The sequence below is a fragment of the Protomyctophum bolini genome, assembly GCF_963924005.1.
Source record: "Protomyctophum bolini genome assembly, chromosome: 8".
NCBI lineage: Eukaryota > Metazoa > Chordata > Actinopteri > Myctophiformes > Myctophidae > Protomyctophum > Protomyctophum bolini.
In genome coordinates this window covers 27679665-27700468 of record NC_137869.1, presented here as the reverse complement: position 1 = coordinate 27700468, position 20804 = coordinate 27679665, and the positions used below count along the sequence as shown (strand labels likewise).

Genomic DNA, 20804 nt, shown 5'->3' with positions numbered 1-20804 from the left:
TATTTTCGACTAAAATCTTATATTTAGTTGACTGAAACTAGACTAAAACCAGTCTAAAACCAGTAAGACCTAAAGGGCGAGGTCACATGCACTCATCCGCCTGGGTGACATAAGACTGCTGGGAGAGCACTGGCGCTTTGGCATGGAGGGTCTGATCAATCCAACATATGGAATGAATTATGTACTTGCCATATATGGAGCGTGTCTTGAGCATACAGGGTTTGATGAGGTCAGATAAATATATGGAATGTCAGAAGAGGTCAGAACATTGCCATATATGGAGCGTGTCATGAGGCGTGACGGACTAGCAACCATATATGGTGGCGTGACGTGTCACGAGGCGTGACGGAGTTACTGACAGAACGCTTTGCAGGTTTTCATAGTAATCTGCGACCTACAGTCGCAATTAAAAAAGTTCAGATGACTAAAATATGACATCAACATTTGCTGTCAAAAGTAACACTGCTATAGTGTAAATATTCTTCACCAGATCATGTAGTACCAAAGGTCACATCTTAGAACAGTGTGTGAACATCTTTGGTTCTCTCTTTCTGCCCTCCTGTTGTTGTTTATGACACATTACACTCTGCACACACCTTGAGGGCAATTCTATTGTGGGTAAATATGTGGCGCTGGGAAAGAGATGTTTTATTACTTTGTTGCTTTTTATTACAGAGGCATTCTAAACAGACGTATGCGTCATTATGAAGGCTAGGGTGTTGGGGCAGGGTCTTACCTCCGTGATCATTGTGTCATTAACTCGTTCCTGGAGTGATAATAAATAAACATACAGAGATTGTACAGCCGGCCTGGGCACACAGAACAGCCCCGCTCCGGCGTGGAGTGACCCCCCCGTGAGAAGTTCCCGGTTCCCAGGACCCTGTGTGTGTACGTTGGGGGGCAATAACTCACCGAGTCCCCTGACTTCCTCTTTCGGCCCTGCCGTGCTGCCTTTTATGATGCACCTCCTCTGCCATACAGCTGCTGTCTCTAGCCTCTCGCTCAACTTGATTGGAGGAGCCTGGGCAGGGCAGCTAGGATGAGGTGGGAAGCTGCAGAGTTTAGGCTGTTCACGGTAGCTCAATAATAATAATAATAATAATATCCCGTGTTATCCTTGCCATCACCTGGAGATAGAGCATCAATGTGTCCGTAGTCCGTGTACACAGACAAATGTGTCTGTGGTGTTTTAGATTTTTCTGTATTTTACATAAGATTATATTGTTCTTATTTTACAGTGAGTGGCTGGATTTGATAATAAGACCCAATTACTGCGTGTCAGTCTCCAGGTTTTCCTCAGAATAACATATGACACATTGGGACAGTGGTTCTCAAACCTTTTATTTTCAAGGAACCCCATAACTTTGAGAGTGCACAAATGTGTTCACTCAAAGGTCATTTAAGGCTATAGCTCTTGGCGAAAATAGAATTTTGGAAAAGAAATGTCCATCACAAAGCCAGCATGGCGATGACCCCTGATATCTGCTATTTTTGAATAGCCAACATATAAATGGATGTAGTTGTAAAAGGTATTGTGATGCTGTATTAACACATTTTGCTGGGGACCCCTTGAAATGATGGACCCCATTTTCAGAACCAATGGAGTATAAAATGATTTAAAACCACAATCAATATTGCATTGCATGTGAACCTAACACTCAGATGCCCAGCTTATAGATTTAGTGTTAGAGTAAAATACAAAATGTTCAAAAAGGCCACATCCTGTCTCGCGACTAAGAGAGAGGTTTTAGTACTGAACAATTCACATAGATGCATGGTGGTGACAGTGTGTGGGGTTTCTAACAGTGTCTCACACACAGAGACAATGTGCCCTTGTGTAAATGTAATGAAATCTGTTAAAAATAGCGGGCAAGAGCTCAAGGGAGGAAGCCATTGGTTCAGAACCAGTGCTAACTTCGTCAACCAAAACTACGACAGAAAAGGTTAGTTGACTACCTTTTTTCACTGACGAAAACGAAATAAAAACCAAGCTATGATGACTAAAACTAAGACTAAATATATTGACAATATCGAGTAAATGTTAAGGGAGGTTAATCGCATGATATTTAGTCCACTAAAACTAGGCCACCGTGCCCCGATAGAGTCTGCCTGATAAATCAAATCTTGACCATCAGGCCAAGATTCATGTCAGATCCTGTGTCATGTCAGATCTACTGAAAATGTCTCAATAGAAGACCAAATACAACCTACTAGGCCATACGAATTGGACAACATTTTATTATATTAATTTAAAAAAAGTTACATAGTGACGCTTTAATATAATAAGAAAAGAAAAAACAATGTCATGTTATTTATTTTTCAAATGTGAGTTTTAAATGTGTTTTCATTGTGTTGCCCATAAATAGGGAACTTAAAAGTATAGCCTGCCCTATTCCATTCCATTGATTCAAGTTGGAACATAATCAATGGATTGATCATTACAGTAAACAAGCTCTGAAATCTGAAAGTCTGAAATGCACGTGGCCCACCCATCTGGTGGGTCGATGGGTGGGCCCTGAACCAGAAAAGAGGAACCACTGATCTGCCGAGGCTGCATTGTAGGGGCTGGAGGGAAGGGCTTGAATCTTGTGGTGGCTTTGCAAATTGCAATCATTGTGGCTCAGAGAGGCCAGTTCAAGTTCACACTGTCTGGATGTCTTGTTGCACAAGTCAGGGCTGTAGGGTGAAGTTGCATGTCGTTTACAGTGAATTGAATCAAAAGACAAGGGGAAGCTAGTATGCAAAGTGACCGTCGCATACATCATTGTGTTATGGCATCCTTTTTTAGACTGTTTGTTTTGTGTGTGTAGTAATACGTTCATAGTGTGTTTAGTGCGTGTGCGGTATTCCTGACTCCTGATCACACAAAGTATTTTAATCCAATCAGCTTTTCACATGACTGTCACGCACTCGCTGCTGCCATGGTAACATGTAGAGGAGGGAGAGAGGACAGGAGGAATAGAGTGGTACATAGCTCTTTCTGTACTGGCGCTTTCTTTTATCACTCTGACATTTACACACATGCGCGTGCATGCACACACAAACACACACACACACACACACACACAGACACACACACACACACACACACACACACACACACACACACACACACACACACACACACACACACACACACACACACACACACACACACACACACACACACACACACACACACACACACACACACACACAGAGTGCAGTGTATGTACAGTATCCATTACCATGTGGTGTGGGAACTGTTCTTTTCTCCCTTCTCCTGCTCAGCTGAGTAGAATATACTTTGTAATTCCTGTCTGTCGTACAATTTACAAAGATAAAGTTGATCTGGGATGGGATCAAAGGATGGGGGCCACTATCTTCATAGACTTCCGTATTTGTGCAAAATGCAGCATGAGGCCTGTAAAGAAAGAAAGTGATGGCAACTGAAGATTGGAGGAAAAGACTGATAAAAATCATTACGTATAATACATTAAATTACCCAAAACAGGAAATGTAGTCAGAGCTCCTACATCTCCCTTAGTAGTCGACCTTCAAGAGGGACAGCAGTGCACATAAGTAGCATATAGTTATTGTTCGACAGAATCCTTGAATTCAAAACTAAGTCTTGTTGCCAGGTAGAATTTAAAATAGAAATAATGGAGGTCTGTAGACATATTTTAAATGAAGATAAAAGTAGCTTTTCCAAAAGACAAAATATAAATCAAAATGGAGAAATAACGAATATCCATTCCGTACTGTCTTTTGGAGAAGCAGACCCTGCCTGCTCCATGCTCCTGCTGATGTCTTATTGCCACAACAGCAGGAGCAGGCAGGGTCTCTGAATTCTCTTTTATTTCTCTAAAACACCAGGGTCATCGTCACAGTGAAGAAGACCCTGGCGTTTTATTGAAATAAAAGATAATTCAGCTAATGAAAGCCTAGGACATAGAGTTTCTATATAGCCTACTGTATAGTTAAAAAGAGCAGCAAAGAATGTCTTCATAACAGCTTAGAAACACATAGGCCTACTGTAGTGTGATACTTACACTATGTATACGATCCCTTTAGAGAGGTGAAAAGGTTAGTCTGTGCCCTGTGGTTGGTTCTTAGCATGCCAATTCCCTCTGCTGTGTCTCATCTCTGTTCTTCCATTTCCTGTTCTACTTAACTAGCTAAATCAAACGCTACTTTAGTCTTGTCTCGCCTATTCTCAGACTTGCGTTCAAAATGTAATTGAGTAAAAGTACAAAAGTATTGGCATATCCTTAACGTAGCCTACCTACCTAATAATAATAATACTATCTTTCAAATGTATACGAATCTTTTGAACATATACCACATGCTGAAGTATTTGGCTGAAGTTGTTAATGTTTTATAATGATATCTAAATTTACAAAGTTTAACGATAGTTTTAAAATAATTGCAGCACAGTAAAAGTACAATATTTGCCTCCGTCATGGGATGTAGTGGAGTAAAAGTATTGAATATTGGAAATATTCCAGAAGTAAGTAAAAATAATAAAAAATAATAATACTGTAAGTATAGGCCTACGGTAGGCTACTTGTACAAGTTACTTTCCACCACTGCCATACAGTAGCCTAGGTGATTCATTGCTAAAAGGACACCTGTGCTGTGGACAGGCCTAAAGGAGACTGCTCTTGCACTCTCACTCTGTTGTTTGTTGTGTGTTTTGGGCACGTCGAAGTGTGCATGTCTTTGTTCATACAGTTCTGTTTAGTTTATAAAAATGGCTTACCTTAATGTATTTGTCAATTTTCGTCATGCCTTATTGAAACAGTCAGTTCGAACTTCCTGCATTCAAGGGTGTGTGCCAGAATCATAAGAATGTTTTATTTTATTTTCCATCTTATTTTTCCCCCTTATCCCCCCACTGAAGCTGTAGCCTATATTTTTCTCTTAAACAAACCGAAAACCGAACCTATGATTTGGAGGGCACAGTCAGCAACATTGGCTGAAGTTGACGGACTGTGAAGGAGGGCTGCCCGCTGCCAAGTGTCACTTTTCAACTGCATTGTTAAAAATATTTAACAAGAGCCCCACCTGCTGGATAAAAGTGGTATATTTCGATCAGATTAATAGCACATGGCATTGAATGAGAAAGATACACCATAATCGTATACTATTAAGAAAAGGCATCAGACGTTCAACTTTGTCTGCAGCCCAAAGGGCTATTATTTTTCTGGAAGTTTTAATCTGGAACTATATTCTGAAAATACCCTAGCAGTCCTAAACTAAGGTGGTTCCTCCTCAAATAGGCCAAATGTACTCAAGCCAGAGACCCTGAATACTGTATGTGCCCAGAATAAACACTGGTATGTCTGTTTGTCTAAAGTCCAACATAAGTAGGATTATGACCATGGGTAATGTGTACAGTTAGTTCAAACATTTCCCCAAACCTTTCCGGACTTGACCCCCCAAAATAACCATATTCAAATCAAACCCACCCTGACAATCACTTGGAACTGTAGGCATTACCGTACATTTAGTTTTGACTCTGTTCCACAGATCACTATTGTTTGGAAATCACTGGCTTAAGCCACAGCGGAAAGTGAACATCAATATTTTACAGGGGTTTTCAACTGATTATGAATCAGGGACCACCACCCTGACTAATAATCAACCTGGGGACCACTGATGTGTTAGGAGGGGGCATATGGGTGTGGTGTGGGGGAAAAGCTTGAAATGAAATAATGACTGTTAAGGGCTTAATTTAATTTGTTAATTTGATGTGAATTAAATCAAGCCCTTAACAGTCATTAATTTAATTAATTAATTTAAATTTGACATATGCTAGTGGTCCGGAGCTCAAAAAAGACTTAGAACCACTGATCTATTTCTGTCCCATGGTTGCCCTTATTCTGTTCTCTAAGCTTCCAAAAACTCAGACAGCAGACACATGCGATTGCATGATTATATGGGCACATTTCCTAATAATGGTGAAACAACCAGTCAATCCGTGGTAGGCCTGCACTTTCCCTTGAAATTCGGATATCATTTCATGATATCCGACAACATCGATGTGTCATCATACATCACCAGTTAATTTAGTGCACCAACTAGTGGTGGATAAAAACAAATCTTCGATTTCCTACATTACTAAATGCATGGTCAGGGACCACATGCAAACCTTCACGGACCACCAGTGGTCCACGGACTACCAGTTGAAAACCTCAAGGCCATTTGACACAATGACAACACAAAGCTTCATTGTGCAAATCATTTTATTCATAGATTGCAGAGATTACAGGTACAGTACATTGCAGCTTGCCTTCCACAAATAACCAAGCTCAGGTTACCTCTTATAGCAAATCTCATTCTCAGCCTTTACCAGTTATGTTATAAGTCTCTCCACTTAAATCTTTTTTTATTTATTTATTTATTTTTTACAAAATGAAAGGAGCCCATTCAACATCAACTGGTGTGTATTCTGGTCCACTCAGTCAGGGAGTAGGAAATAAAGGGAGTAAACAGACATATTCTATTGCGGTCATGTTATAGGTCTGGATTAGACAATCGCAGAAATAATACTAATACAAAAGTATATAATCAGGGCTAAATGCCACTCTCAAGGTTTCTACATGAGATGTTTGAAAAATAGCCGTGTTCTGCACAAATCAGTTTGCTTATGCTGGGGACACTCACTACATGGTTCAGTCACACACTTTGCAGAGTTTCTTTTCCAAATATTTAAATGGTGACCACAATTTATTTTCTCCAAGCCTGACACACTGGCACGACGTTATAAATGTAGTGAAAATAAACGTCAAAGACCTTTTGATGTCCGCAAAGTAAATAAAATTAAGTTCTAACTTTGCTGTATTGCTATACAGTATAGGATTAAATCAGCAGAAGTAAAGCTGTTATTTAAAAATGTGGTTAACACAAAAACATGCACTTTCTTTCTCTTATTCACATTTCATTCAAACAAAGCAAATAACAACCCCCCCCCCCCCCCCCACAAACACACACACACACACACACACACTTCCTCTCGCCCCAACTCAGAACTACGGTAAAATTCATAATTAAGCTGGATTCCACCGAACATCCTTGATCACCATTAGATGACAAAATGACAGACAGACGCAAACAATGGGCGGTAGTACTGTATGTGTCTAAGCTCAAGTCTTTTGTTAAGAGCCGCTTTTAGCCGAAGGTGAGAGAGGAACCATTTATTTTAAAAGGAGCCTGCAGGCTTTGTGTACTTCTATATCTTCTTCCTCTTCCCGTGTTCCTCTCTCAGAGCCACCAGAAGCGCACGTAGACAATGAGCATAATGAAGAAGACGCCGCCGGCTGCCAACTTGGCATAGGTGGAGCGGGTGTTCAGGTACTTGGCATCACTCCTGTACTTCTTAGACAGGCTGGACAAGTTGCTGGCCTTGGAGTCCAGTGCTGAAAGATAAGACAGAGACTAGGGGGTGAATGAGACGATAGGGTACAAAGATTACAAAGTGAAAGTACATCCTCTTCTGTCTCGTCACTGAGATAAAGATTGACAATGTGAAACAGAGACGGGCCCTCTGCCTTTCATTATTCAGTGAGAGACATGCACACAGATGGCACTGTGCTTGACCTCAACAGCTTTAAAGGCCTTTTTCAGACGGGTCCCTTAGTAATTCATTTTCAATGAGAGGCATGCGTATATTTTGGATGCACGGAGAAGTTAAGGGGCGATTGATTACGCATGCGTATTTTCACAGGCGCGGTCCCGTTGCTGATCCAGGCGAGAATGCCTGTGTCACTCGCTCCCTGTCTGAAACGGCCATAAGGCTGCAATCTGGAACTTTTGTTAATGAATAAAACATTCTTTTAAGTAACCAACCATTCTGTATGCTAGAGAACATGAATACATAAAAAAGCAGTCTTCAGAACTTATATTCCGGTCGCATTGACCTTCATCTGGTATTCCTTTTAGTCTTTTCATGCAATCAGTCTACTCCAATGCACCTGTCCTATCAAGTGGGATCCAGAGAATGTTAATACAAATTAACAAGTGTATATGCGGTGGTTGCAGGTCGTCTCCCTACTCTTCCACAGAGACCCTACCATTGGGTAGAACGCCTACTGGACAAGTAGCCCTGCCTGGAACTCACACACCCAATATCTCCCCTGTCCAAGGGTGAATTCTCGCTTGTCTGAGCGCTAAATGTTTGGTCTCCCGCCTGTGAGCGGCCCCCCGGGTACGAATCCTAGGTGTAACAGTTTCATGTAACTCTCTCCCGTCAGGATATGACATAAAAACGTATCGATTGCAGCTTTTCAATGTTTAACAAGAAACCTGATTATCTTACCAGACAAGGCCTCGCCTCTCTGCAGCACTTCCTCTATGTTAGCCACCATGATCCTCTGCACGTCCTGGAGTTCTGTGTTGATGTTGCCCAGATTCCTCCGTGCTCGACTGTCAATGTACGACTTCTTGGTCTTCTGAATGTACGTGTCTGATTGATAGAAGGGAGAGACATGAACAGCAGGCAATGAAAAGTAACCGCTGGTGGAGTGGAAATCTACCTAATACTAATAATTATGTGTGTCAAATGACCAGTTACTGACAGCTACTACCACAGTAAAATCTGTCATTTTCTTTTTTAGTAGTAGCCATTTTAATAGCCAATCATTTTTTTTTACCGTCTTTTTCTCCCCAATTTAGTCATGCCAATTCATTCCTCCAGTCCCCACACAGATTTCTGTGTTGTCACTGCTGTTGTATCCTATTGACTCGCCTGCCAGTAAGGAGCCCCCACCGGGAGGATACTGTTGTATCCTACTGACTCGCCTGCCAGTGACCCCACCGGGAGCACATAGCCTTTGTCCTATTCCTCCCACCCAACACTCCCTGCTGACAGGTGCCACCCCAGCCTGTAGGAGTACAGGAGGTGAATGGTCGGCAGGGACCACTTCGCCAATACTCAGAACATTTTATGTAACTCTGATTAAGCGTACAACTGAGTTAAATCAACACAGACTATTTTACTGCTCCTTAACCAAGATACTCTCTTGATTCTTACCAAATTCAATGAAGGAATAGGGCCGGGACACTGTGGGGACTTTCTTTCCATGCTGCTCATGAAACTCTGCTTGTAGGTCTTCGAGGTAAGCAAAGGCCAGTTTTTTGGGAAAACCTGCTTCACACAGGACAAGGTAGACCACTCCTTTCTCTATGACGTAGCTGGAAAGAGAATGTGTGATTAAGTTAAACAGGCATAAACAGGGTCTGTGTCATCATGGGTTCATTCATGTAGCAGAAAAGGTAATGCAGTAAGCAGCACAGTAGCGCACACACCAAGGGTTAGTGAGGTGCTGACCACTGGAATAAAAAAACTAGATTTTGTTAATTCCGAGTAAGGCCAGCAGTCCGAAACAACAATTAATAAAATAGTGTGTAAGACACTTTTTTCCTCTTTTTAATCATGGGCCTAAACTCTTCTTAATTTTGATTGTGAAAAGAAGTTGAAGAATTATACAGTAACATTATACTATATTGTTATTATGGTTATTTATATCTAACCTTTATATTTTACCATCATACACACAATATATATATATATATATATATTACTTGTATAATACATTTTAATATGACATGATATTTGGCAGCCTGTAGGAGCCAAGATGTCTCAGCTAGGCCTGATATCTATTGTTTTTGTTACAGACAGTCTGTGATTCAGCATGTCCTTGTAGCAGTAGAACTATGGTCTAAGGTTTTCTGGCAGAACTACCGTATTACTGATCCGTGTCAGACTGTGTGACTATAATGCTTCTCTCCATGATGTACATCTATGGAGCATTACTCTAATAGACCCCCAGGTGTGGTTAGAATATTCAAATATGACTTCCGTGTATTATTGAAAGCTGAAAGTCTTTGAGTCAAAAGGCCCAATCGAAATCATAGAGATTCATCATAGAGTGCGGATCGGGAGCGACAGCCCCGCCCCCCCTGCTATTCATTTCAATGGAAGTTGCTCAGTGGCATTTTGAAGCACCTGGAAGAACGCTCTACTTCCGCATTTGAAATGTCTTCTAAAATCAAGTGAACCATGACTTTATTTCACTAAACTAGAAATATGAGGACATTTTAGAGGGAGAAATAGTATTCAACTGAATCAATTTAAGTCATGTAATGCACGGTAAGACTACGGTGATTAGTATTATTGCTTTTGTATTATATTGTATTATAACTTTCCCCGACGTTATGCTGTGTATGTGTTCAACAACACAGCCATGCAAAATAACACTGACAGCTATGAGGTGTCAGTGGTTGCTATTGCTAAACTATTTGGATTGGCATTGGACAATCGCTTTTGGGGTGGGGTTTAGCGAAGGGCTAATTACAGCCTAATGCAACTGTTGGCTTAATCCCAGAACTGCTAGGAGACACAATAGCCAGATCATCTGCATACATGAGGTGGTTTTTAAGGGTGTCGTTACCAACCATACGAGTTTTGCAGCCTCTTAGTTGGTCAGATGCATCATCCATGAACATGTTAACCTGTTCACTTTAGGTGCGGGAAATTGTACTCACTGAAAGGCCATGGCACCAGCTTCTAAAGTGCAGCGTGTGGGACTCTGCTCGTTGAGTTTCCTGAATAGTTGTTTAGCTTGACTCTGGTACTGCTGGAGGTCCCGCCCTAACTAAACACACAACACCAAAACAGGTTAGAAAGAGTTAAACCTCAGACAGAAACACTCTTTAGGGCTTGAAAATCTATGCATCATCAGCTTGGGGTTTTGTCCGTTTCCAATTAATTCTAAACTAAATTACTGACCAACATAAATCATGGTCAGTTACAGTATACATAATTGAATTGACCAGTGATTATGAAGCAATGAAGACAGATTCAGCCATGTGTTGTTGACAAGCTTTTGCTTGAAATGTCACTACTGGTGTCTCTATTTTGTTTTGAGCTTATACAGTTCAAACTTATTTGGATATATTTTGGTACAGCACCCTTCTTCACAATTTAGCCATTTTGCAACAAGTGCAAAAAAGTAACTAGGAGGAGAGTAACTCCCAAAATATCTGCAGCACTGTAGGAGAAGCATACAGCATCTATCTATTCTAAATAACATACATAGCAGATCTGTGTACAACTATTATTTGTGTGTCGTTTTTTAATTATGCATGTTTACTGTTTTGTTCTGCCACAATCACAGTTGTAATAACTATCCAAGGGATTTTGACTAGTGACTATTTGGTGGCTGTTCTGACTTTCACCCACCCAACTTTGAGTTAAGCGGGCTACTCTACACTTTGTACTTTGTACAGGCACATTGGGATGTTATGATGTTAAGATGTTATGATGAATTGAACATGCATGGTGGGGCCTATTGTAAACAAGTGTTGCTTTAAGCTTCATGGTGTCGTCCACAATTAACAGTTTTGTTTTGAGTTGTGCTTGAAATGTACTGTAATTCTCCAATCTGTTAATAAATTCATCAATGGCACATGACTGAGTCTTGCGTGAAACCATCACTGTATCATCAACGGTACATTACAGCTACACGTGTATGATGTTAAAGCGCATGCACACACACACACACACACACACACAGCAGAGAGCAGTGCAGAGACAGAACAAACCTTTTCGCTTCCCTTTGCGACAGCAAACAAGAGAGCAACAGGGAAAAATGTTAGAGTCCTGTCAGCAAGGTTTGAGCACCACTGATGTAGAAAGATACTGGTAGGTTTTTCTGAAATCTATTAGGATTTTTAATAGAAGACACATTTTGTAGAATCGGGCTCAGGTTCCGAATTTAAATTTAAAGCCACACTTTACATTCTGTATTATGTAATTTCGGATCAACTCAAGTGTCATTAATAGATGGCCAGGTCCTCATTGTCTAATCTAAACCAAACACACTAAAGATAAATCATTTTGGGAAATTGAGTTTGTCCAATTATTAAGCCAATAACTCTCCAATAGGATGTTAAAGAACACATATTATCCTAACAATCAGATAACACATAAGCCACGTCGTAACGTTGGTGCAGGACAGGTCAACATCCAGGACACCACTACAACACACACACGTACAGCAAGTGTAGAAAAGCCACAAAGAGTGGAAAATAACCTGCTCGTCTTCTTGCATCGAGGCGGCCAGTGGGAGGCCGTCGGCCAACCTGGCGATCATAGTCAGCAACACCATTTTAAAACCTTTATTACTCTATCTCCAACAGCAGCAGCTACTATAATAGCAGCAATGTAATGCAATGTTTGACAGGCTGAGTAGTGTAGGATGACAACACCACTGACGCGCTGAGCTGAGCTGGCCGGAAACGCTAGAGCTCTGTGTATCACTTCTAAATGTGACACCGCGCTTGTGGAAACTCGTGAACACAACTAAGGTTCCGCATAATCATCTCGTGTTCACTGTTCAGAGTAGACTTCACTCACAGTCACAGCGTGGGTTTAACTTTGGATGTCTAGTAAACAGCGACTGGTTGAAGCCACCTGTGTTGATCAATAACGCTTTTTGTGTTTCCCCTCCATATATATGATGCACATTTTATAATCTCTTAATTCATTGTAGTATGGAGTGGTAGATTGTAATAAGGACGTGGCAGGCAGCAGGGGGCAGCATTATCCTGGATGAGTGAACGTTTTGAATACATGTAATTATAGGTGGACAGATCTAGGCCTACACATTTTGTTAAAAGGATGAGAAAAAAAGAGGACTCCTGTTTTGTTTTATTCATACTCATACATCATGTACTGCATCAGTCAGTGCCACTGCTCTAAATGTTCAACAAGTTACTATTAATGCTAATAGTGGGTTCTCTCACTGCACTGTATAATACAGTCTGCTGTATACAATTTAAATAACCTTTCATATACCCCTTAATTGTTTGTGAATGATGTGCTTCTGAATAAGATTCTAGTCTGTGTATCACATGGCAAAATGCACAGCAGGTTAGAATGGTTGGCCCCATGGTTATGGAAACTTTGGACGTATGACCTGACGATGTTATAGTTACATCAAAACGTCTCTTTTATACTTGCACCTTCCCAAATAAAGGCGTTAACTGTCCGAGTCCGCTCCAGTGCCGTTCCTTCTACTATGGAAAAGTTTAATCTGTTAAACAAATTTATATTATATAAAAAGTTTAATCTGCAACAATGTTACACTAATATAGAGGGGGTCTCTAGTTGAGGAGCATAGGGATATTTCGCACTAATGTCTAAAAGCACCACAGCAGCCAAATCCATATGACAACCTATATAAGACATTTTATACATTTCATTATGCTTTATTCAGTAGCATATTTGACTTGTCAAACTAGAGGGTTTTCAAAATCCATTCCAAGCATTAGTTTTGCACAAAAAACACTCCTTGGGCTAAATTTGGCCATAGCCATCTACTACCTATACTATAGTACTATACAGTACTTCATTTCTCTCAGCTAAGAGAGCCTGACATACGTTGAAGACCACGTTATAAGGAAATAATACTCAAATATAATTCACACAAAAATGAAATAATGTATGCTATTTAGAATGATAAAGAAATGTTTATTATAATATTTCATCAATTGTTTTTCGGCTTAACCACTTGAACCACAACGCCCACTATTTTGGAGAGAACATTCGACAGAAATACATGCTCACAAATTATGCATCACAACGCATTGTGAGCTTAATTGTAGGTCTGCTATTTCTGGCAAAGAGATTTGGGTAGGAGGAAACAAGATCAGAACTAGTACAGTTGCAACTCGAAGAATAGAGGGTTTATCCATTTGTCTGTTTTAAGTGCCGGCTGCACCAGATAAATCTTTATTACCAACTCTAAGTCAATGTTTGGACATCGGTTTCTGGAGCTCAAACCAAAACTTCAACCTGAGTGTCGGCTACCAGTATAGTGCCACAAATATATATTTGGGCGCTGCTACACCACCACTACTAAGAACAGAACACAGTGGTCACTGGCCATTGAGTAGACACGAAGACGCCACAAATAAACTCACTGGCAGTGCCAAGGACAAAGCTCAACTGTGAAGCTTATCCACCAACTCACCGTACGCACGCAGACACATGCACAAAATCATCATCTTTGTACAAAACATCTCACTGTGATTTAAAAAGTGTTTGATGGGTATAAGTATTAAAAAGAAACCACTTGAACTCAAATTAATTTGATTCAGTGTTTACTAATACAAAGATATTCTTATTCAATTATTCAAAATGTATATCCCTTTTTCTGCAATACAAAATGTTTAGTCATAATATAAAATACAAGATAATACTGTGTGTGGATTAATAAAGACATTTTCCCTGGTTAATTACAGTTAGGACTGTAAATATACTGTAGGGAAAAAAAGATAGAACCTTATGGACTGAAAATACTCAAGTATTTCACTCTTCATTTTGACTGTACAGTACATACACAGTAACACAGATTAAGGCAAAGTTAGAAACATCAAACAATACAGTACGTTTTATGCATTTAGCCGTTTTCAATGGAATGTCAATGCACTGGCATTTTCAAGTGGGCTACTTCAAATAGGCACATTATGCAGCATTAGTTGGTATAGTACTTTCTTTCCCTAATTCCCTCATTTTACTTTCAATAGTTGCTACACATTCTGATATTTGTTGTACCAACTGCCACAAGCTGTGACTGAAATTGCACATCAGAGGCCTTGTGCCTGGAATTATTTGCACAGCACATGTTAAATGCAAATCAACCATTTAAGTGTGACAAATAGAGCTGTGTTTTAGTCAAAGCAGGGGTAGACAGCTGAGAAGGATGAGTGCTTAAAGGGATTCATTCAAATATGAAACACATTTAACCACTTCAGCCCCAGCACTCCTATTCTGTGGGGGGGGGGAGAGGATTATATGTACTGATGATATCAGGGATCTCAGTATATGGGCATTAAAGGGACAAGGTCAGACAGATACAGATCTCCATATTATGTGCATAAAAGGGACACAGGCACGCAGACAGACAGACAGACAGACGGGTATAACTGTGACAATGGGTATAACGGGCACTGTCCTTTTTCCGACAAAATAGCAGATCTACAAGGTTCAAATTTGGGTTCAAAACAGATTGGCCAGACCAGACCCAGTAGAGACTAATGGGGATATGAATCGAAAAATAGTTTTCACACTACTGTTATAAATACAGTAATTGTTACTGGGATATCTGGAGTGTTAACAGCATGATGTTACTGTCCCATAACCATCAACAGGAGACATGGTATCATAACAAAGACAAGATATCAGTGTTTTTCTGTAAAAAGGCTGTGGTATTTCTGTGCGATGGCGAGAGCATGAGAGTGAGGACGTGGCAACAGGGGGAGGCGAGGAGGCCCCAGACACAGTCCTGACACTTCACTCATCAGCTGCTTGTTGACACCTACATCAAATCCTATCAGCAACACACACATTGATAATACTTGGGTTACTTAGGTTGAGCAAAAAGTTAAATCAAATGGTAAACAAAATGCAGTAGCATTAGCCTAGTACCTGGTAGCCCTGTGCAAAAAAATGTATCCATAATATGTACAGAATATCCATAATATGTACAGAATATGCTTTTTACATGCATATATATCGTGGCTGTCGGGTAGAAACCACCATATTCTAACTTTTTTTTGTTTTGTTTGAGGGGCGCTAGGCCCTCTTATGCACAGCTTTGTGTGTAGGTGTGATTGTAGCACGGAATGTGATGATTTGATTGGCTGATGTATGATGATGATGATTGACGACAGACTAAATATTGTCTGTAGATATCTGTATGTTTGGGCAAAACAGTTGCAGTAGATGAACTACAGAAATTGCCTTAATGTCCTGCTAAGTTAAGTACAGAGAGAACTAGGCTAGACTCTTTTGATTAAGATTTATTTTGGTAGGAAACATGAGGACACTTGAAACCCTCACCTTGGTCCTTGGCATAGGTGATTAGCTCTTGTACTTTGAACTGCAATGGGAAATTAGATAATTAGACAACAACAGCAAACAAACCAGTGGACACATACCCAGGTAACTTGAAACCTACTGTAAATACAGCACAGAACCTGTACGTGCAGTACCTGTATCGCCCTGGCTTGGATGAGGTCACCTTTCTGAAATGCCGATATAAGCTGGTTAACTGGCCCACCAATATAGTTGTATGTGCTGAGGGCAGAGAGATGCATATTTGACAATTCAAATAACCTGTGCATTTAACTGAAAGTATAGGGAATACTACACAGGATGGACAATGCAATACAGCATGTGAAAGAGACAGTATACCGACCTGCCAACTGCTCCATTGGCTCCCATAGGCAGAGCTCCTAGCAATTGCTGTGACAATATTGACAAAAAAAAGTTTATCGTAAATGAACGCCCTACTTGATCATACTACAGCGTCACTCAAAAGTAGCAGATCTGCCAGCTCGAAACGCGGCGTGAAGCAACGTGTTTTCAGCTACTTTTGAATTTGAATCCTGAAAAGTAACATTAATGAGTTTTGCACCCAAACTATGCACAAGATAAATGTAAAAATGAACTAGAAACAATGGCGGAATACGAGCTGTGTTATGCCATTGCATGGCAGGCACACAGAATCAATCATATTATTATTACATTATAAGGATGTGGCCGAGAGACTGCTTAGAGAGAGAATACACAACAAGATATTTTACTCTAAAGAAATACTGACAAGCTGAAATGGATATGAAGAAAAAAGAAAATACTGACCTCATCCACACCATAGAGGAGTGACCAGTGGGGCTGACTGGAGCTGACACATAGGCCAAAGTCTACCAGGTCAGTTGAGCTGAACTTTACACCCATGAAGGATGGGATTAGTTTCTCAATGCCCGCCAACACATCTTTGGCTTGTACTGGAGAGAGACAAAAATCACACCTGTGTCGTGTGAACTGAGTGGTGCAACTCCCCTGCCCCCCTCTCTCTCTCTCTCTCTCTCTCTCTCTGTAATTAGCAGGCAACAGTGCAACACTATCTCTCTCTCGGTTTATGGTACTGGTACCCTACTGGTACTGAACTGACAGCAGGAATTGCGTGTCATAATTTGATCCCCCAGTATCAGGATGTATTAGGATGTTGATATTCATTCATCAGCCAACACTCCCCACTCACAGGTAGTACCCCCCACCCCCAGAGAGGACGTATAGGGCCTTAGTCCTACTCCTCCTCCCAGCCCAAATCACACCTTGGAAAGCATGAGTGTCTATTTCAAACAAATTGTTTTTTGACTGGGGGGTCATATTTTGACAGCAGGAATTGCCTGTCATAACTTCACCCCCCAGTATCAGGATATATTAGGATGTTGATATTCATTCATCAGCCAACACTCCCCTCTCACAGGTAGTACGTATAGGGCCTTAGTCCTACTACTCCTCCCAGCCCAAATCACACCTTGGAAAGAATATTTCAAACAAAGTGTTTTTTGACTGAAAATGTTGACTATACTGTTGAATGTCATTAAGTGCTATTCAATAAACAGAACTTAAAAAAATGAAAAAAATAAACATGCTCTGAAAATGTTAAGTGGTCAGATAGGTGGGCCCTGATCCAGAAAAGTTTGAGAACCACTTAAACCAAAAGCGAAAGTACTCACAGGTTACGCCAGTAACAGCTGGAATGTGATAATAGTAAAAGGGCAGCGACGGGGCAAATGAAGCCACTTCCTGGAGGAACCTCCTCAAAGCATCTGAATTTTGGGTACAGTAGAATGAAAAGACAAAATGACCTTGATTAAATTAAGAACAAAGAGGGGTTCCACCGCAGCTCTAGCCAGGTACAGGCCACGGGACAGAGACAATATAGGAAAAAAAAGAATCAAGGCAATGGAACACAGCTTAGACAGTTGGATCCATTTCTGTATTAACAGGATGCGAGAAAGATGCTACAGTGTCTTTATTCTTTTTGACCTTGAGGAAATTGTGAGTGCAAAATATATTACAATACAGAGACGAAATTGTGGTGCAATGTTCCGATATGAACGGGAGGTACTAAGTCTAAGTAAGTGATCATCACATACCTGCAGTACTGGGTTTAAAGAAGGATGGGGCAATGACTGCTATGCCATCAGCCCCAACTTCTACTGCATGGCGAGCCTGTAAGAAACACAGGGAAAGAACAGTCAACCACAAACCCCAACAGAAATTTGTATTTCTGTTTGCCTTTTTGGCTTCAATTCAATTCAAGTCAAGCAAGCATTTTTGCGACACACACAAATTGCACAGGGCAAATATTACAAAGAAATCACTGACACATTATTTTCCCATGGACCACCTGCAGGCCTATTAAGAAACAGTGGTATGTAATATTGCATAACATTAGCAAGTGTTATGAAAGCGCTAAGCTTAGCCCATATACCCTCCCAACACAACAGTGGTCCCTAGCTTGATTCTTAGTCAGGGTGGTGGTCCCAGTTGAAAACCCCTGATCTACAAGCTTGTAGATCTGCTATTTCTGATATTTTTGTAAAATGTATGGACATTTTTAAACATGGAAACTATTGACGATTATGACAAAAATAATTGAGATTATCGCAAATAATTGCGATTAGGCAATTATGTAATGTGGATCCCCCCCAGACTATGGATGCTGCTGGGGTTCAAGTAGCCTGGCATTGCCAAACTGATCTGATGTGGGATAACTTCGCCGTTCAGTATCCCAATATCGTGTGTCGCATTTCTAGTGATCCCACGTGATCAGTCTGGAAGTGCCAGGTTCACGCAGTTAAAGCATAATAGATGAAGCGACTCACCAATTCTTGGGATTCTTTTAGACTCAGGCAGCCTACATGCACAACCACCTGGTCCATTCTGTACAGACATACAGTACATTCATGTAGAATCATTTAAATGATTTTGGAGCCTTTGCTACTTGCATCTGCGTATGATACTGTACATACATAAATATGCGCGTCATCAAGTACATAATGTTCATATAACACACACACACACACACACACACACACACACACACACACACACGGGGAATGGAAACTCGTCCTTGGGTCCTCGAAAACATTGTAGCTTTTTCATTATTTTCTTACAACATTTTTTTACTGCTTTCATCAGATTCACCAGAATTGAATTCTTGTACAACATAAAACGATAAAGAAACTACACACACACACACACACACACACACACACACACACACACACACACACACACACACACACACACACACACACACACACACACACACACACACACACACACACACACACACACACACACACACACACACACACACACACACACACACACACACACACACATCTCTACGCAACCTTCACACATGATCACTTACTTGCCCTTGGCTTTTTGACACCATTCCTCTGCTAGTGTCTTCCTCTCCTCGACACTGAGAGACATGCCTTCTCCAGTGGTGCCATTCACTTTGGAAAAGAAAGGAGGCAAACATGCACAGTGTTGTTGTAATATTGTAGTTATATAGACAAAACACAACCATCACATGCTGTATAGGAAAGGTTGGTTTAGCCTTGTTCAACCAACAGCATACACCTATGTGCTCTCTCATTCTACTATTCATGTAAATATTAATATTTTAGGTTAGACTAAGTGACTGTAGGCAGTGAAAAGCATGGGAAACTGAATTCTGCAAACTTACCAAATATACTCTTTACACCTTGTTTCTCAACCAAGTAGTCAATGTAAGGTTCAATCTCTGATGGGTTTATTTCACTGGGGTTTTTTGGCAGATGAGAGAGAACAAAGATATGTTACAAAGAGTAACAAAGACACACGAGGAGAGGCAGACTGTAATATAACGAGACGTGCCACGTAAAATTAGAAATAGTCCATAGAATGCATGGGCTGACTATACAATTTTAAACAGTGTAAAGGTTAAGCATATGCATAGCATACTCTGTACACAATTAAATCAACCCTTCAGGCAGTACTGGAGCAATAGACGACGGACAAGACATACCGGTAACAATGTTTCACAAAATGACTCACCCTTGTGGAGTGAGTGGGGTGAAGGTAGCTGCAACAAGCCCTGTCAGGCTTTTACCAGCAGTAGCCATGGCTGTGGGAAAGTCAGAGATTGAGAGTATTGATGATCTAATGTATTGTATTGTATGTCTTGCTGAATTTAATACACAGGACCACAATGGGAATGGAAAGAAGCCCTCATGGCTTTTTGTGTTGTCCTATTGGCATTATTGTATAACTGTACCTTTTGCAAACTGTTAATAAAGTATTAAAATCAATCAAGAGATAAGAGCTAGGATTTCGAGTGTTTCACTAAATCTCAGCAAATATTACCATGATTGCGGCTTCTGTCTTTATTTTGAATTTTGACCACTGAGTTTTATATTGAGTTACATAGTTCTTGTAAAACTATGTAACCTCATTTAGTCATTATGACACTGAAGCTATACGTACGACTCTAGTATCACTAGTAGTATACCTGTCTGTAACAACATATAACTCTATACTGTTTCTATAGAAAAGTATATGTTACAGACTGTGTACGTTGTTGGAAAAGGTGAACAGTTGTAATTCTACTCTACCTGTACAACGCTTGAGGAAAGGGAGATGTTGGCTCACTCTGTCTCTGTCTCTGGCAGTACTTTGGTTGCCTTCAGCATTCAGGTTGGCTTGTTGACACTGGGCTGATCATATGACACTACCCCATGTCAAGTGACTACGCAATGCTGCATGGGAAATGTAGTGACAGATGAAAGATTAGAGCGGATAAAACGCCCCCCCCTCTGCAACATCAGTTGGAAAGGCGAACGCTTGTGAAGATCCATACACATATAACCTGATAGACCTAATGTATGATGGATTATGAACTCAATAA

The 20804-nt window shown here is 40.6% G+C and overlaps 2 protein-coding genes across 2 annotated transcripts; both read right to left on the bottom strand.

The window, feature by feature from the left end:
- Positions 1-6220: 6220 nt before the first annotated feature.
- Positions 6221-12267, bottom strand: sec22bb (SEC22 homolog B, vesicle trafficking protein b). The gene is made up of 5 exons (XM_080771183.1): positions 12078-12267; positions 10528-10637; positions 9014-9174; positions 8300-8446; positions 6221-7400 (listed from the first exon to the last, which is right to left on the bottom strand). Exons 1-5 carry the CDS (start codon positions 12150-12152, stop codon positions 7246-7248), a joined length of 648 nt encoding a protein of 215 aa, XP_080627309.1. The 5' UTR covers positions 12153-12267; the 3' UTR covers positions 6221-7245.
- A 1291-nt stretch (positions 12268-13558) lies between these two features.
- npl (N-acetylneuraminate pyruvate lyase (dihydrodipicolinate synthase)) lies at positions 13559-20632 on the bottom strand. Its single transcript, XM_080771182.1, has 12 exons — positions 20512-20632; positions 19955-20024; positions 19605-19678; positions 19284-19371; positions 18730-18787; positions 17998-18073; positions 17575-17667; positions 16691-16836; positions 16248-16294; positions 16042-16126; positions 15890-15929; positions 13559-15377 (listed from the first exon to the last, which is right to left on the bottom strand). Exons 2-12 carry the CDS (start codon positions 20020-20022, stop codon positions 15229-15231), a joined length of 924 nt encoding a protein of 307 aa, XP_080627308.1. The 5' UTR covers positions 20023-20024; positions 20512-20632; the 3' UTR covers positions 13559-15228.
- Positions 20633-20804: the final 172 nt, after the last annotated feature.